The sequence below is a fragment of the Eucyclogobius newberryi genome, unplaced genomic scaffold (genome assembly GCF_026437365.1).
Source record: "Eucyclogobius newberryi isolate DKJ021-1_F unplaced genomic scaffold, fEucNew1.0.hap1 SCAF_15, whole genome shotgun sequence".
NCBI lineage: Eukaryota > Metazoa > Chordata > Actinopteri > Gobiiformes > Gobiidae > Eucyclogobius > Eucyclogobius newberryi.
In genome coordinates, this window is record NW_027315779.1 from 15,196,038 (window position 1) to 15,214,715 (window position 18,678).

An 18,678-nucleotide genomic window follows, 5' to 3' on the forward strand; every position below is an offset into this window, starting at 1 on the left:
CTCCTTTCCAGTCACAATACTACAAAAAACTGTTGAATCAAAAACCTTTTGATTATAGAAAAGTTCCATTCCATGGTATTTTAATTTAATATATTTATTTAATTTATACAGGAGGAAGCGTTCTTTTTTAGGGGCTACCCTGTTAAACCACAATACAGAATAAATAACAAACACAGGGTACTAAAACACAAATTAAACATTCAACAAAATTAACCAATGACTACTTCAGAATATAATTGACAATGGTGAGTTCTGAATCCTTCTCCTGTAATGAACCTTAGTGCTGAGTGATAAACTGAGTTCAGAGGTTTTAACACTGTTTCTGTAGAAAGCATATAAATAATATCACCATAATCTAGAACTGAGAGAAATGTAGCCTGGGTTAACTGTTTTCTACAATTACCGGTAAGAGGAAAACATGTTTTATTTCTAAATCAATCAATCAATCAGTCAATCAATCAATCAACCTTTATCTATAGAGCTCAAAGTGACCAAAGTGCTTCACAATAAAAATCAAGGCAATTCGAAACATAAAATTAATTAAAAACAAACTGAATAAATATGAATAAATACGTTTTAAGCCTAGATTTGAAAGGCTAAAGTCAGTGATGGTGCACATGTCGGGGGGCAGTTTGTTTCAGAGTCTGGGACCAGCGACAGAGAAGGCTCGATCCCCCCAGTGTTTGGCTCTGGGGACGTCCAGCAGAAGCTGATTTGTTGACCTTAGAGCCCTGCTTGGATTTCGAGCGGAGAGAGGCTCGGCCAAATAAGAAGGTGCCAGGCCATTTAGAGCTTTAAAAACAAAAAGTAACATTTTAAAATCAATTTTAAAAGAAACGGGAAGCCAATGGAGAGCAAATTATTTTAGCTAAAAAACTTGCTCCAACCACAAAATTGTTGTCAAAAACAACCTCAAGATTCTTTACGGTCAGTTTTATCATGGATGATAAGGTTATCAAAATTAGACAGCACGGTCTTCTTATCATTCAAATAAAGGACATTTTGCCCTAACCACATCTTTATATATATATATATATATATATATATATATATATATATATATATATATATATATATATATATTTATATATATATATATATATATATATATATACATGTGCAATTACTGTCGTGATCACATGCAATGGTATTTATTTATTTATTTTATCTTTATTATTTTTCCCCTCCATCCCTTGTTAGGAAATGGGAGGTTTTGTCTATAGGAATTTTTGTTTATAAGAGATCTTCTATTGAGAGTGTTTTTCAGACTTCCTATAAGTTATCTGTTCTTTTCCTCTGCATCTACCTCTGTATCTACCTGCGTTGCAACAATGAAATTTCCCCATGTGTGGACAATAAAGGATTATCTTATCTTATCTTAGCTTATCTTATGTCTGCAATGCAATCAGTCAGAGATTGAAGAGCATTTTTGTCTGGAAACACAGGTAAGTCAATCTGTAGATCTTCTGCATAGCAGTGAAAAGCTAAACTGTGTCTGGCTTTAATTGACCCCAGTGGCAACATATACAGAGAAACAACATGGGGCCCAAAATAGAGCCCTGGGGAACTCTGCAGACAAGCGAGGCAGCAGAGGAGGTTAGGTCCCCAACAAAGGAACGCAACTTTTGGGCTTTGTAACGCCAAAGCAATGGGAGGGGTACTTTTACGGACTACGACAGAGTCTGAGGACTACGAAACGTCTGAGGAATAAAGTCTGGCGGTAATGTAACACTTGGATACCAATCGCCATAAAACAACAACAACAACAACAACAACAACAACAGATCAAATATGTAAAGTCGTGAGCCTACTCACAGAATGGATATGTTTGTAGGTATTTTCTGGCAATTAAACCATCTCTATAGGGAAAAAAGGCCCTCCATCCATGTACTTTTCAGTGGTGGCTTCCCACCTGAAAGTTACATATTATAAACATATCATATAACCTATATTATTATTGTTATTATTATTATCATACATCTTTCCTAATATCTGATTACGCATAACAAATAATGAAAACATGTATTTTCAAATTGGAAAACGTGTGCTTTTATGTTGTTGTTTTTTGACCGGATATGACGTCACAGTTGGCCCGCCTCAAGGTTTACTTTTGGGTAACACGGCTCTTTTCAATTCAAGCAAATAATTATTTTAATATCGGAAACGACATGGACGTTTGTAGCATGTGATCTTCAAAATGAGCACTTTTAGCTTGAGCCTACTGTCTGACACGGTGTTCTTTCTGAGCGGGAGGTCAGTTTCTTAGCACACGGAGCTAACACTGCTGCAGCTGTCAGTGACCAAAGCGAGCGCGCACCGTTAGCTTTAGCTGCAGCAGACATATGATACGGACGGAGGTTTCACCGATATAAATAGCCACGGATCTTGCAAAATTCACCCAGGATAAGCTAAAATGGACAAAGAAGAAGCGGACAGGCTGATAGAAAAGGCCAAGCTGTGTTTACGGTCCGGACGGAAGGACAGGGCGCTGCAGCTGCTGAACGAGGCGCAGAGCCTTTACCCGAGCACCAGGGCCAGAGGTAAATTTAGCACTGACACTCACACGTACAATAGCAAAAGCGCTGCGATCAACCGGCCAAGTGCAGCCTTAGTGACCTACTTTGATTTTGTAGACTAGTGACACTGTGTGATATAAATGTCATTCAGTTGTGTCTTGTCATTCATCACCATTGTTGAATGACAAGTTTTACATGCACACACAAAATCTGACCAGTCTCTGAGTTATGAATTAGATTATTGAAATATCATGTAAACTGAACTGAAGTTTACATGACATGCTAGAACTGAAATGTGAAACAAATATTTTATGAGAAAATGTGACGGATTGAAGTGTTCTTTGGCTTCCAAATACAACAGTTACTCTAATAATCTATAGATTTAACTGACACGTGTCACCAGGTGTTTTTGATGATCAGATTTCTCTTGTCCATGTAAACATCAAATCTCTGATCTAATGATCGGGTTATCTGATTATTCTAGTTATCTGTTTTTTTTCTGGCTGTATACATCCTATCCTGAGATCCAGAATAGCCACTTGTCCAGTAGTAACATTGATTTAAGAATGCTGAGATATATAATTCTCGACTATCTGGGCAAATGTAAATGTACCCACTGTTTCAGTTCTATTGTCTATTTGTTTTCTTTTTTCATAGTTAATCTTCAGGTAAAGATCATATGTACATATAAAGATTAACATGTAAAGATACTCGTCTGTGCAAATTCATAAAGGGCTATTTTTGGTTTTGTGTTACTTCCATTCCATTTTCATTAAAACATCTCTTGTGTGTTCTTGCAGTACTTATTGATGCCATACTCAGAAATGGAGGCACTCCTCCTCACACAGACTCAAACCGTGTTCCACCACCATCAGGCTGGAGAGATGAGGACTTTGGAAACAATGGCACTACTGATGCCAATAATACAAATAATACTAATAGTGATGAAAAGCACAGCTACACAGAAGATCAGCGGCAGTCTGTTCTCAGGTAGCTACTCCATATTTTTACAGATTGAGGCAGGTACTACAAGGCTATGCTTCATAATTAACCTGTATCTTGTTGACGTTTCCCTTAAATAGTGACATGTTGTCCCATGAATGGTCTCGCTAATCACTTTTGTTGAATATTACAGGATAAAGAATTGCAGAGACTTCTATGAGATCCTTGGTGTTCCCAAGAATGCAAGTGATGAAGATCTGAAGAAAGCGTATCGAAAGCTGGCCTTGAAATTTCACCCTGACAAAAACTGTGCTCCCGGAGCAACAGATGCTTTCAAAGGTAATTTTTGTTAGAATTCAATATAATTTACTTCTGTTGCACAGTAATAACAAATGTGTGAGTTTAACTTTGTTGATGTTTGGAATTTTCATAAATTTATATTAGCTTGTTATTAAATCAATTTGCCGTAATCCCTCATTCGTCAGGAGTGGTCATTGTAGAAACCAATTAAGTTGTAGTCATCTGGACACAAGAGGTTTCGATTCTCATTCAAAAGTCATTCTCAATCTGCAGAACAAGTTTGAGAACTCAGATCTTTATCCTACACCTACCAGTGGGAAGAGTACGCCCTGCCCACCGGGCAGAGCCTCCTGATGAACAGGACAGGCTATTATCAGGAGCTTCCCCTCCATCTTTTTCTACAATCAATCAGTCAATCAATCAATCAATCACTCAAAACAAACACTAATAACAATGTTTGTTACTTGTTTTTGCATATTTAAGTAATGCTTTGTAACTATTCGACAACGTTTTGTATAATGTAGTAATGTTTTATTGTCTAAAAAAGTTAAATGAGTTTTAGTACTGTATATTTTTGTTGTGTTTTTTTGGGCAATCATGTTAATTTCTTGTTCTTGCTTCAACAGCAATAGGAAATGCATATGCAGTGTTGAGTAACCCAGAGAAGAGGCAGCAGTACGATCAGTATGGAGACCAGTCCAGTGCCCCGGCTCCACAACACTCCACTCACGCCCAGCACAGACACTACCGTAACTTCCACCGAGACTTCGAGGCCGATATCTCCCCAGAGGAGCTCTTCAACATATTCTTTGGAGGAAGATTCCCCACAGGTAAAATTGCATGGTGGTAACCCATTATGCCAAAATGTAAGAGAGTGATTGTTATTATGCGCTTCTCATTGTGCAGGCAACATTCATGTGTACACCAACCAGGGTGCCTCCTACTCTCAGTTCTATCAGCCGCGCCGTCGACGAGCGTACGAGAGGCGCGAGGAGGTCGTGGAGGAAAACCAAAGTCAGGTAACTCCCATAATGCCTTTCAACTCGAGAATGATGATTTCAGTCAGCCAGCGTGACCATTTAAACAAGTCATCTGAACAGTCAGACAATATCATGTTAGTCCAACAGAAATGTGTTAACACAAGTCTTAAATCTATTTGTTGAGGTTTAATTATCAGACAAATGTGAAAGGTTTGTTTAATTCACCACAAACATGCATATTCCAACATAATTATTTTTAATCCATTATTTTGTAGTTTAAAGAAAAAGTATGATTTATATACTCAAAATTCTAATTTTACATATCTTAAAAAAAACATTCACAATATTCTCTACATTTTGATATATTGCCCGCCTCTGCTTGTGCCTGTTCTTCCAAATTATGTTCAATTAGGTAATTATGTTATGCCAGTATTAAATACCCCCATAGATACATGGAACATGACATTATAATTAATTATAGTTATATTATAAATGTCCATAATTACAATTCAAAATTATACAAATATTCTGTTATCTGAATTTATGTAGTGTGGTGTGTTACTTTCAATATGCAGTCAGCTCTTTAGTCCGCATGTTCTGTAACCTGATCTGTTCCCATCTGCTGCTGATTTGATCACAGAACACCTTCACTGCTATGCTCCAGCTTCTCCCTGTGCTGGTCCTAATCCTCATATCAGTGTTTACTCAGATGATGGCCACCAACCCATCCTACAGCCTCTTCTATAAACCGTAAGTCTGTTGCATAACCAGCACATATGTAATATTGACAGCTCGGTTTAATGGGTTAATTTGTTTCCAGGGCGTTGGGGCTGGTGGTGTCCAGGGAGACGCAGCACATGGGCGTACCGTATTATGTAGATAAAAGTTTTGAGAAGGAGTACCGGGGAGCCGCTCTAGACGAGCTGGAGAAGACAATAGAAAGTGACTACATTGAGCATCTTCAGAGCAGCTGCTGGAAGGAGAAACAGCAAAGTAAGACGTTACTAAGAGACTATTAGGGCACATTTGAAAAACACCCATCAGGCATAACATTACACTGACAAATGAAGTGACTTTACTTCAAAGGTAGTGTATTTAGGACAAGGTTTAATCCTGTAAGGAGTATGTTTGGCTTTCCGGTCGTGTCTGAGCATTTCCATACTGCAGCGTTTGTGGGGTGTGCCCGATGTGCAGGGATCTCAGTTGTTGGATGGCCATGCTGTTCTGTGCAGATGATGTGTATTATCCATGAACATGAATGTTTATATTGCTTTGCAAAAATAAAAGATAATGAGTTTTTTTTTTTTTTTTAGAGTCAGACTTGGCAAATTTAGGACAGCTTTACCGAGATGAGCGGTTGAAGCAGAAGGCTGAAACGATGAGGCTGGACAACTGTGAGAAACTACAGCGACTAGTGCAACGACAAAGAGGCTGAGGACTGTGCGAGAGGAGGAGACATTTCTGACTAATTTCAAGCTACTTTGGGAGAAGTGAGAGTATTGCTGCTGAGGAGGCAATGTCACAAAAAACAATGTGCCTTCTCTTGAATGGTAAGAAATGGTGTTCGCATGTTAGCACTGTTAGCACGGATGATGGTAGCTGCGAGCTACGGTGTTATTGTGGCAGTGTTGTACTAGTGGAGACGACACTTTTAGAGTATGCACAGTGTTCAGTATGAATCTGGGGACTTGAACCATGTTCGATTGGCACAGTTTAGGACTTTTTGCTTTCTATGTAACCAGACAGATTCCCTGTCTTTGTATTTTTTAGGTTTTCTTTATGAATGTTACATGAGCGTCATGGCTCAAGTTTTCTGTAGTAAGAAATTACCTTCCTGGAAATAAACAACTGAAAGTATATATTTTTATTTGTAAGGAGTAAAAACACTACCAATGCCAGTTGGCTGTCTGCAGTGCGATGGGTCTCAATTATACTTCTTCAAACTATTGTTTCCACTCTCACTGTTCACTGTCAGCTGGTATTTTTAGATAGGATCATTACCTTGGAATTCCAAAATATGACCTAATAGCCATGTTTAATAGTCATTTTATAACAAAAATAGAAAACAAAAACAGGACAAACATGTTTTGCAAGCGGCATTATCCACAGTTCTTCTTAATCCTTACATTGTTGCTAAGAGATCTCAATTTATAAAATGTAAAAAAAACAATCTGAGCTTTATTTAATTTCTTTACATTAATACTTTTTCCTGTCACCGATGAGACTGCCAATTACTTAAGATCTCAATTGTACGAAGTCCGTGTTGAGCACTTTAGTTCAAATGTTTGTTCAGTTTTAGTTGTGTTTATTTATTTTTGCATGCAGCAGTGTCATTTATGTATTTACTTCATACGAGCTAACGTCCTGTTCCGCAGTCCTCAGACCTCAGATAATTATCAAAACATTAAAACTGTGAAATTTAGTTGAAGAAAACAGCGGATCATGGCCAAGAAAATTAAACATGTTCACAATATTTTGACTACTGCTCTTTTTTCACAAGTGTTTAGTACATACAGAATCTGTCCAACAAAGTCTGTCCATTTTCATGATTGTAGGTTAAGTTTATTTGAAATTGAGAATACTGATTAGTACATATTGTGTTATTGAAACACTGAAAATAAATATATTTAAGTACTTGACATAGTTCACCTATAGGTTAATTAACCAACATAACAAGTGACAAAATATCTCAAATACTTACCACAGTGTATATAGGCAGATATCAATACTGTATTTCATTTGATGTTATAACACAAGTATATTATGTCCTTTGGCCTCTTGATTCTCTCTAAATCATCTCATAACTTTTTACAGAGACCCACTAAATTGATTTATCGCTCTGTTAAAGATTTAGTATTTAAATGCCCCTTGGTTTAACCTGTTCTCACAGTTGTGATTTTGGGCGTTACAAAAATAAATTGACTTGAACAGTAACATCTTATTAAACTGTAAGCCCTGTCTGTGGATGACTCAAATTACACATTTATATTCTATCCATTGACTTTAGAATGCAGATAAATGATAACACGTCATGATACAAAAACTGCATTAGAAGAGAATCCATGCAGCACTATTCACCGCTCAACTTGAAGCTTTGAGACAGACATTTCCCAGAATTTATTTCTTCATCTTGAGGTCAGCTTCCATAGCACAGCGGCGCCCCCTAGTGCCTCCATCCTGCAAAACAACACAGCCAAACATGTATTACTGTCGCTACATTTGACAAAGATTGAAGAGGGAAATAATAGCTTCAGGACAAGGTACTTACAAAAAGAGAAAGAAGAAAGGCGGGAGAGGACATGGAGACAGAGTCCTAACAGACAAACATGATATAGATTTAGACTAAGAAGTGAAAAGGAAATAAAGTATACAATTGGGCTTTGTGTTTGTCTATATAAAACAAATAGTTATTCTCTTTTTGACTCTATTTTCCAGCCTTTTAGACTCAAGCAGGTTTAGCAAAATAAAATGAAATCCTAGAAAGTGGGTGAGGGGTGTTTTTCCTTTTGACGTTCCCTGAAGTCAATATCATATTGAAAATAAAAGTTGAATACTAATGTAAAGTACATTTTTGCCAACATGCAGATAAACCTAATATGATCATGATCTTTCAAGCAAGAGGAGTTCTTGAAAATAATTCCATTCGACAATGGTCAATAGAAAACATGATTTTACCTGTGGCTTTCATTAAAATAGCCTAGCCTACCACAGAATATAGACAAATTGGAACTTAAGTTAAAAGCATAAACACGTGCTTTGCGATAGGGCTCAGATATTTCATTTCATACTTTTTATTCACCAAAACTCGAGTGAAGCACCTTGTCAGTTGAGTCCTGTCTGCGTGTGCTCTCGCGGCCCCTCAGGCTCTTGGCGCTGATGCCCGACTCGCTGGTCTCCATGATGAGCTGCGTGGCCAGAAACTGCTGCACCTGCTCCAGGACGTCCCGCTGCATCTCCAGGGCCATGTGGTACACATCGTGGTCCAGGCTGTTGTACATGACTGCGTTCTGGAACATCAACATTATGTCTCGCTGGAACTCTGCCGTGGTCCGGATCAAACCTGTCTCAATGTTTTTTTTAACGGTGGCGAGATCCATGGGCCTGAAAACAAAGATAACGCATACACTCTTCTAAATGTGAATGTCAACAATTGTATCGTTTTGTGCCATTGTCACTATTATATTTTGACAATGAGAACATAATGATAATACCCAAGATCATTTCCTACCTGTGCACAATACTATGATATCCAGGTGCTATTTCATCTGTAACAGGCTGTAGGAAAACATTGGCGTACCTAGCATATAAACAATATATTTCAAACAAACATTTGAATTAAAGTGTTTTTGTCTGGATCATACTCATATCATGTGGTCAGACGGACCTGTGGTTGGCTGCTGCACGCCACACTAACATAATGGCTTTCTTCCAAATCTTGTGCGCTTGTAAAGCCTCCTGATCCTCGCTACACATTGAGCTGCAACAATATAAACAAGAAATCATTGAGAAATATTCCACGCCAACTTCATTTGAAACCTGACGCATTGTTTGGATCTGGCAAAAATACAGGGATATCAGACAAAACATTATGACCAGCGAGGAATGTCCCCATTGTAACAGCTTCATCTTCTGAAGCAAGTGAACATTTTCTCCTATAACCACAATATTGACCAAATGTCCAGGGAACTGTGGGGTCCACTTGTTCGGGGTTTGTTTGAAATCTGTCCAAATGGAGTTAATACGTTAACTAAGGTTCATGAGCAGGATGGCGCCTCCACCTCAGTCTTCGGACCACACCTCTATCACCCAAAAGCGCCTCAGTCAGCGCTTGACTGTTCTCTCCCTCCCATTGTAATAAGCTTTCTTTCAGCATTCAGTCTCCTCAGAGGGGGGGACCCGGAGCGGCTGGGCAGCTTGCCGAGACGGAGCAATTGATCTGCAGTTCACCAGTGTCACTGTCACATCAATAAATTGTTATTTGCATATATTTGTGGTTGCGTGGTCCTTGCTAATGAAGTGGAGTGCGACATTCATGACATTGTTGCTGTATCTTAAAATGCATTGCAGTAAATTGAATCTGAAGCTCAACAGTGCAAAAGTAAAATTCCCATAACATTTCTCTTCACTCATGTTTTGAAAATGATCAGAATTCATTAGCACAACAAAGCATAACCAGCTATTGGGCAACTATTGACAATAACATAACAATATTCATACGCCAAAAAAATCAATTGAAAATCAGAAATATTGCACCCAAAGTCCCCATTTACTGTTGAGTTCCTTTGGTGGTGGTCATGATGTTAAGCCTGATTGTTGAACAAAGCAAACACTAATATAAACATTTTTACATTTGCCTGTTCTGTGAGCGAGGCTTTTCACTCACAACTGAGATGAGGCGGGGCTACTGGGAATGGAGTCTGCAGTGGTGTTGAGTTGGAGCGAGGAGGAAGCCGTGAGACTGTATCCATCCTCACTTTCACTGGCTGCAGGCTCGAGCTCCATATCACCCTCCAGCTCTGAGAGAAAGGCCTCATCCTCCTCCACTTTGACCCCACAGTCTTCAGCGCTCTCGCAATCTTCTGCGTGTGCCGTGTAAAAGCCTGGCTCATCCTTCACTTTCGTCGCCTGTAAATTTGCAGATGAGATACAACTATTAAACTATTCATGATACTCTGAACAGGTTTAAACACCTTCACAACATACAATTCAGTCCAACAGATGTACACAGCTATTATTTTTGCTTTATGCCTATTGAATGCCATACCTTGAGATTTCTTTCAGTCAGTGGGCTATTTTCTAAAATTGAGTCTGCCAATATGTAAAGTAATTATATATTAGGCAAAAGTAGGTATTTATTTCATTTATAATTTCTTGTTATGTTGTACCTACCTCCGTGACCTCTGTCAAGTCGATGTTGTGTCCACTTCTCACCCTCACATTTGATGGTTATTTTAGTTGAGATTTGATTAACTTGATGCACATCATCGTCTACAGACTTAGCCTCAGAATGAGAAAGTGCTCTGGAAGGGCAGTGCTCTCGCTCAGAGTTACATGAAGACAAGGATGTCTGTGATAGGCCTTTTAGTCCCCTGGGTAAAGCTCCGAGACAGTTCTCTTGACTATTGCACTGAGATGTGTGTTCAGTCAAAGGCCCTCCATGTGCTGGTAACACATTTGTCTTTGCCACAGTGTTGCTCTGATGTGATGAACACTGCGGGGCTCCAGGGGCTACTGTAGGGGGTGCTGTTGGGCCACTGTCCTGAGGCTGGAAAGGTCCTGAGGGCCAGGCAGTTCCCAGAGTGTGTCCACTCTCTTCACAAAGAGAAAGAGCAGCTTCCACTGCTGCTGCGTCCAGTGCCTCTGCACTCTCGTCGGCCTGAAGGTCAAACAATAAAGTGAGCCACAGAAGCATTTACACTAGATTAAATAGTTATTGTTTAAATAAATAAATAAATAAATAAATAGTTATTGCACCTTGTCCTCAATAATAGCAATGATATCTCCCACTGTCTTCAGATCCAGTTCATCTCCCATGTATGCTGCATTCACATGGTCCTCGCTCAGCTCAGACTCCTTCAGTTCAGGAGGGGCCCTTCTGCACCCAGAGCCCATAGAGGGCATTGCATTTTGCTCTGCACACAAGACATTGATTTGTTTGACAGTGTCCAAATGCCTCGTGCCATGTTGGCCACCCATAATGCAGTTATGCATAGTATATGTTTTATACAGAGTATGCATGGCCAGACCTGAACATGCTGAAGCATCTGTGTCCTGTGTAACAGGAGAGGCAGTCAAGGGGGCAGTGTCTCCACTGACCAGAAAACCTAATGGGGCTGAAAATGGAGTAGGCCCAGCCTCCAGCAGACGAGACAGCATTGGTGCACCTGCCATGGAACATACAACAACACAGTTAGCAGTAGGTCACAGTTCAGCTGCTATAACTGTGGCAGGAAAGACGGTCAATGTTTTTACTAGCTCAATAATACTGTACATACTGTAGTTTAGTAATTGTACCTGGGACCTGAGGCACTGGAAGACTAGGTATTGTCCCTGCATCAACCATGTGAATAGCAGAGAGCTCCCCATCTCCTATCTTTAAAATAAACAGAATTAATTAGACTGTTGCAGTATCTTAATCAGCAAAACATTACACAGTTGTTAGCTGCTTAGTAGTATCAAAATCTACTCTGGTTCAACTACCAGTCTGGCATTTGTGGGTAAGATGCTGCCCTTCTTCAGGAGCTCAGACAGAAGAGGAGAAGGTGGAGGATTGGGTTTTTGGACCAGGAGCTTTTTTTGTGCCTCATCCAGGACTGAGATATGGCAGCTGTCATCTGCACCAAGCCCAGAACAACCCAGTGAGATCAACTGAGCTGATCCCAAAGCCTGTAAGGAAACCAGCATCAATCATGATTTGATTGGAAAGAACCGTGTCATTTAAATGTCTCGTGTCCATTTAACTTACACTTTTGGGAGAGGCCAGTTCTGAAGTCAGGCATTCAAGTGGATCCCCAGGTGATAACTCCTGTTTTGGGGATCCACAGCTTGTAGGTGAATTTATGGTAACTCCAGAGATCCGCTTGGGAGCTAACTTTAATGCCAGTCTGCCTGAGAAAGCAAGACCATTACAAAAATCATCCAAAGTGTACCACAACTATTGTAAGGCTAAGTTGCTGTTCAAAGTTAATATTTACAAGTAGGTGAGCACTTAAAACCTTCCAACAACTAGTTTTGATATTTTCAAATCATATGTAAAGTACCCTGGTAAGCAGCATCGGTGACCTTTCTTTTTAACTCAGCTGCCTCCTCCTCCTCTTTTTTCTTCCTATAAAAGGTATAAGCATACTATTACTCCAATTAAACACATCAATAATAATCAGTATATGTGTTCAACTAGTGTTCTTACCGTTGGGTGTCTTCCCACAAATGTTCTAGTTTTGAATCGAGGTGACCCGCCTGAATAAGCTCTGCTTCCCTTTTCAGCTTCCTACAAAGGCAAATCATATCCATTCACACCTTTGATTATATAATGTACTATATATACATTATATTAGATTGTTGTAAACGTACCTGTGCTTCTCTTGGGTTTCTTTAATCAGCTTCTTGAGCTCATCAATCCTCTCTGCTGTCAGTCTGCGCACAATCACATCCTCCACAGTTTCCACAATCTCACCTTTTTCCCCACGCTTCCGTCTATGAATAAAAGATACTGTTTAAACATTATCTTTATGGTCATAAAACACATAAGAGGAATTCACACTTACTTTGGCGCTTCTGTTGTTTCAAGAAGCTCTGAGTATTTTGAAGCACAATGCTGTGACAGACACAGGATTCATATCATGTAAATTGCAATGCAAGATTATTGAACATTATAAGCAAAATTTAACAAAAATATTTTTTGTGGATATACCACACCTTTTGTGAAAACCAGTCAGGAGGTCTTCCAGGTTCTGCAAACGGTTTGATAGCACGACTGACAGAAACCCTGCAACGGTTTTAAAGAATACATTTCAAGCCAGTTACAATGTGGTATTCTGTGCCACTTGTTGCAACTCATATAATTCACAGCATAAATGCTGGCTGAAAGTTTCCCACAGAGCAACACTTGTGTTAAGTAAATTGAGTGTGATAAAGAAGTTTGAAACTGTCCTTCAAAATGTATAATGTACCATAGTCAAGTAACACTGATTGTAACAGTGGTAAAACCTTGTTTGTCAATAAAAGAAGAGGCACAGAAGACGACAGAAGAGCTGACAGTATGTGGTTTTCTGTTCTCATTTTACACAACAATCACATAGAAACAAGAACGAGCCACATTTACACAGAATACAACAGAAAACCTGACATGAAAAACCTTACCAGTTCTGGTCTCCACTTTTCATCACAGATGTAGCCAGGCAAAGTTTTTCTCTCACCGACCATGGCTCCGCTGGACCAATGACAAGTAACTTGTGTTCTACAGAAAGAATTAAAACTTATGTTGAAATTAAGTAAAAGCCACTGCTCTAGGTTCTTTCAATATAAACCTACTTCATTTTTGTCCTGTTTGTGACACAACACCTGACCTGTTTTTTTAGTCAAATATATATTTAAGTTAAATATATAATTGATACATTAAATAATTTAGTCTCAAGAGGAGCGCTATAATATGATTATAAGGCTCTTCAACAACTATGTTTCAGGTTTCTTTCACACAGGTGGTTGTAACAAATAGACAAAATGATGCACTGACTGTTAAATCATTAGAGCCAAATGTTGGCAGGAGGTTGAGAAATGAATCAAACGGAAAAGATACATTTGTCTCCAGATTATTGGCCATATCCTGCTGCGCAGGGCCAAGTAGACAATGTGCCTGGGATGTGTATGAGCCCAGTGTCACAGGTCAAACGTGTGTCTTTTGCTGATGCCCATAAACAAAGCGTGCACAGTGATGCCCGGCTGGCTCTGCCCGGCTCTGCCCGGCTCTGCCCGGGCTCTGCCCGGCTCTGCCCGGCTCGTGCGGGAGCAGAGGCAGCCATGCAGGAAGTTGGTAACATTACAACACAGGGATGTGCTGCTAGTAGCGGATAGCATGTCACGGTGTCTGTGCGTCTGACTCTCACTTACTTCTTATACCAGTCGCCATCGCGCTGTCATCCAGAGCTCGTGTGCATCTTGGTGGTGATGGTGGTTAAGCCGTGCTGAGCCGCGGGCAGAGCCTGAATGGAGCTGTGGACTTGACCATTGAGCGCACGCCGTCGTCCTTTACTCACTCACTGGGTTTAGCTGCTGCTGGTTTCAGGATTAACGCGAAACAAGCTCATGGAGCCCAAAACTCTGCTTCTGTGGCGAAATGTCGTCTCATAGCGTGAGTTGTGCGTAGTTATACCTTTGTAATTACAGCTAAAGCCCAGCGCTGACAGCCAAACGAGAGGCTCGTGCGTCTCTGTTCTCACGTCATTCAGCGCACTTCAACACGCCCACCACTCATGATGGTACAACCCTGCTCCTCTCTCCTCTCTCCTCTCTCCTCTCTCCTCTCTCCTCTCTCCTCTCTCCTCTCTCCTCTCTCCTCTGATCCTCTGATCCTCTCTCCTCTCTCCTCTCTCCTCTCTCCTCTCTCCTCTCTCCTCTGCTCCCCTCTCCTCTCTCCTCTCTCCTCTGCTCCTCTCTCCTCTCTCCTTTCTCCTCTCTCCTCTCTCCTCTCTCCTCTCTCCTCTCTCCTCTCTCCTCTCTCCTCTGCTCCCCTCTCCTCTCTCCTCTCTCCCCTCTCCTCTCTCCTCTCTCCTCTCTCCTCTGCTCCCCTCTCCTCTCTCCTCTGCTCCCCTCTCCTCTCTCCTCTCTCCTCTGCTCCCCTCTCCTCTCTCCTCTCTCCTCTCTCCTCTCTCCTCTGCTCCTCTGCTCCTCTGATCCTCTCTCCTCTCTCCTCTCTCCTCTCTCCTCTCTCCTCTCTCCTCTCTCCTCTCTCCTCTCTCCTCTCTCCTCTGCTCCCCTCTCCTCTCTCCTCTCTCCTCTGCTCCTCTCTCCTCTCTCCTTTCTCCTCTCTCCTCTCTCCTCTGCTCCCCTCTCCTCTCTCCTCTCTCCTCTCTCCTCTCTCCCCTCTCCTCTCTCCTCTCCCCTCTCTCCTCTGCTCCCCTCTCCTCTCTCCTCTGCTCCCCTCTCCTCTCTCCTCTCTCCTCTGCTCCCCTCTCCTCTCTCCTCTCTCCTCTCTCCTCTCTCCTCTCTCCTCTGCTCCTCTCTCCTCTGCTCCTCTCTCCTCTGCTCCTTTCTCCTCCTCTGCTCCTCTCTCCTCTGCTCTTTTCTCCTCCTCTGCTCCTCTCCTTTCTCCTCCTCTGCTCCTCTGCTCCTCTCTCCTCTGCTCCTCTGCTCCTTTCTCCTCCTCTGCTCATCTCACCTCTGCACCTCTCTCCTACCCTGCTCCTCTGCTCATCTCCTCTGTTCCTCTTTCCTCTGCTCCTCTAATCCTCTTTCCTTTGCTCCTCTCCTCCTCTCTCCTCTGCTCCTTTCTTCTCTGCTCCTCTGCTCCTTTGCTTCTCTCGCCTCTGCTCCTTTCTCCTCACCTCCTCTGTTCCATTCTCCTCTGCTGCTCTATCCTTTGCTCCTCTCCCCCTCTGCTCCTCTCTCCTCTGCTCCTCTCTCCTCTGCTCCTCTGCTCCTCTGCTCCTCTGCTCCTCTGCTCCTCTGCTCCTCTGCTCCTCTGCTCCTCTGCTCCTCTCTCCTCTGCTCCTCTCTCCTCTGCTCCTCTGCTCCTCTGCTCCACTCCTCTGCTCCTCTCCTCTGCTCCTCTCCTCTGCTCCTCTCTCCTCTGCTCCTCTCCTCCTCTGCTCCTCTGCTCCTCTGCTCCTCTGCTACTCTGCTCCTCTCTCCTGCTCCTCTCTCCTCTGCTCCTCTCTCCTCCTCTCCTCTGCCCCTCTGCTCCTCTCTCCTCTGCTCCTCTTCTCCTCTCTCCTCTGCTCCTCTCTCCTCTGCTCCTCTCTCCTCCTCTCCTCTGCTCCTCTCTCCTCTGCTACTCTGCTCCTCTCTCCTCTGCTCCTCTCTCCTCTGCTCCTCTTCTCCTCTCTCCTCTGCTCCTCTCTCCTCTGCTCCTCTGCTCCTCTCTCCTCCTCTCCTCCTCTCCTCTGCTCCTCTCTCCTCTGCTCCTCTGCTCCTCTCTCCTCTCTCCTCCTCTCCTCTATTCCTCTCTCCTCTGCTCCTCTGCTCCTCTGCTCCTCTCTCCTCCTCTCCTCCTATCCTCCTCTGCTCCTCTCTCCTCTGCTTCTCTGCTCCTCTCTCCTCCTCTCCTCTGCTCCTCTCTCCTCTGCTACTCTGCTCCTCTCTCCTCTCTCCTCTGCTCCTCAATAGTGATTGTGGAATGGTTCCGCAGTCACTCAAATATAAAGGGCTAGAACTAAGAGTAAACTAATGACTAAACCAGCAGAGTGATTAAACAAGTTATGTACAAACCACACATATTCACAACACTAGATAGACCCTATTATTTCACTTTATCTTGTTTTTCCCGGTCTTTTTCTTCATTAAATGGTCATTTATGTGTGTGTGTGTGTGTGTGTGTGTGTGTATGTATGTATATATATATATATATATATATATATATAGTGAGCGTGAGAGCCACTATCCAGGATAAAACGTCCAAGGTCCATAAGTACATCAAGGACAAGGCTCCTACAGATGACGTGCTCAGTGAATGTCTCTGGGGAACAGAGGATGATGAGGTGCTGGAGGGACCATCATGGGAGGACAAGCCCCTACATGGGATGTACCACCAGAACATAACTGAAGTGGCTGATATCACGAAATCCTACCAATGGTTAGAAAGAGTCGGTCTGAAGGACAAGCACAGAGGCCCTGACCATGGCAGCACAGGAGCAGGCCCTTAACACCAGATCAATAGAGGCCCAGATCTACCACACCAGACAAGACCCAAGGTGTAGGCTGTACAACGGGGCCCCTGAGACCATCCCGCACATAACTGCAGGGGGCAAGATGCTGGCAGGGACAGTATACATGGAGCGCCATAACCAAGAGGCTGGTATCGTGTACAGAAACATCTGTGCAGAGTACGGGCTGGAGACCCCAAGGATAAGGTGGGAAACACCTCCAAAGGTGGTGGAGAACGACCGAGCCAAGGTCCTCTGGGACCTCTAGATACAGACAGACCGAATGGTAATGGAAAACCAACCAGACATAGTGGTGGTTGACCATGAGAAACTAGAGAGATACCAAGGCCTCAGAGAGGAGCTGGAGAAGGCCTGGAGCGTGAAGGTATCGGCGGGTGCCCGTAGTGTATATATATATATATATATATATATATATATATATATATATATATATATATATATATATATATATATATATATATATATATATATATATATATATATATATATATATATATATATGGGCACTTTGGGCACCTTTAGCTATGGCACTGAGCAACAGCGTAGTACTCTGACATCAGTAAATTGGCCACACATGAAAGAAAGTTGACCATGAGAAACTAGAGAGATACCAAGGCCTCAGAGAGGAGCTGGAGAAGGCCTGGAGCGTGAAGGTATCGGCGGGTGCCCGTAGTGTATATATATATATATATATATATATATATATATATATATATATATATATATATATATATATATATATATATATATATATATATATATGGGCACTTTGGGCACCTTTAGCTATGGCACTGAGCAACAGCGTAGTACTCTGACATCAGTAAATTGGCCACACATGAAAGGAAATGTAGGACTAGTGGTTCATCAGCAGATGGCGTTGTTTCACTACCATCATGAAAGAGAACTGAAGCAGAAAGTTTATTGCCTTTGTCAGTGACCAAAATTCATAAACAAAGAACTTGCTTTGGCAATATAGTGAAACATGATATACTAAATATAATATATGATAAAATATGGTATGCATAACATAAGGACTTAATCACATCAAAATCAAATTAGACTCAATAATGTTGTTATGTCAAGTAAATGCTGTGTGTGTCTTCTTTTTGCAATGGTGTTTTTTTTGCAAATTTACAACTTTGACAGATTTCCTCACGTGGACAATAAACTGAATTAGAGAAGAGAACTGAATTAATATGACCTCTTCAGTAAATGTGTGTGTTTACTACATGATTATTTTGTCAAAAGGAGTAACTTGAGCTTTTACTAATTTATGTTGTGTGTTATTATAAGAATATGAATTTGCACCTAAACTTATTGTGCATCTATCATTGTGCTCTTTACATATCTTCTTGCTGAACAGACACACTGTTACTTATGTCTACTCTATCTGTTATTGACTGGTGCTGCTTTGAGGGAGACCAATTACAGAGAGACGAATGCTAATGATGCGCCTGACATTTCACTTTGCCTCCTGCTGTCTACGCTACAGGAGAGGTGACGAGACCATCAAGAGCTGAACTCTTTCTAATATATTTAAATACTCAGTGTAAGAGGTGGGGG

General features: G+C 41.6%; 2 protein-coding genes across 3 annotated transcripts; one reads left to right on the forward strand and one right to left on the reverse strand.

Moving 5' to 3' along the window:
• Nucleotides 1-2,076: 2,076 nt before the first annotated feature.
• On the forward strand, nucleotides 2,077-6,810 carry dnajc18 (DnaJ (Hsp40) homolog, subfamily C, member 18). Its single transcript, XM_072446175.1, has 8 exons — nucleotides 2,077-2,540; nucleotides 3,317-3,506; nucleotides 3,652-3,797; nucleotides 4,385-4,588; nucleotides 4,665-4,777; nucleotides 5,379-5,488; nucleotides 5,559-5,731; nucleotides 6,052-6,810. The coding sequence occupies exons 1-8, from the start codon at nucleotides 2,414-2,416 to the stop codon at nucleotides 6,171-6,173; spliced, it is 1,185 nt and encodes a 394-aa protein (XP_072302276.1). The 5' UTR covers nucleotides 2,077-2,413; the 3' UTR covers nucleotides 6,174-6,810.
• A 468-nt stretch (nucleotides 6,811-7,278) lies between these two features.
• LOC140360794 (bromodomain-containing protein 8-like) lies at nucleotides 7,279-14,724 on the reverse strand. Of its 2 annotated transcripts, XM_072446173.1 has the most exons (20): nucleotides 14,345-14,723; nucleotides 13,598-13,694; nucleotides 13,154-13,223; nucleotides 13,003-13,052; nucleotides 12,809-12,931; nucleotides 12,645-12,725; nucleotides 12,499-12,563; nucleotides 12,204-12,346; nucleotides 11,939-12,124; nucleotides 11,753-11,831; nucleotides 11,485-11,622; nucleotides 11,213-11,370; nucleotides 10,628-11,114; nucleotides 10,503-10,546; nucleotides 10,122-10,363; nucleotides 9,123-9,215; nucleotides 8,967-9,035; nucleotides 8,557-8,839; nucleotides 8,007-8,051; nucleotides 7,279-7,915 (listed from the first exon to the last, which is right to left on the reverse strand). In XM_072446173.1, the coding sequence occupies exons 1-20, from the start codon at nucleotides 14,361-14,363 to the stop codon at nucleotides 7,856-7,858; spliced, it is 2,532 nt and encodes an 843-aa protein (XP_072302274.1). In that variant the 5' UTR covers nucleotides 14,364-14,723; the 3' UTR covers nucleotides 7,279-7,855. The 2 variants fall into 2 exon arrangements, with proteins under 2 accessions (XP_072302274.1, XP_072302275.1); XM_072446174.1 differs by lacking the exon at nucleotides 8,007-8,051 and having other exon boundaries at nucleotides 14,345-14,724.
• Nucleotides 14,725-18,678: the final 3,954 nt, after the last annotated feature.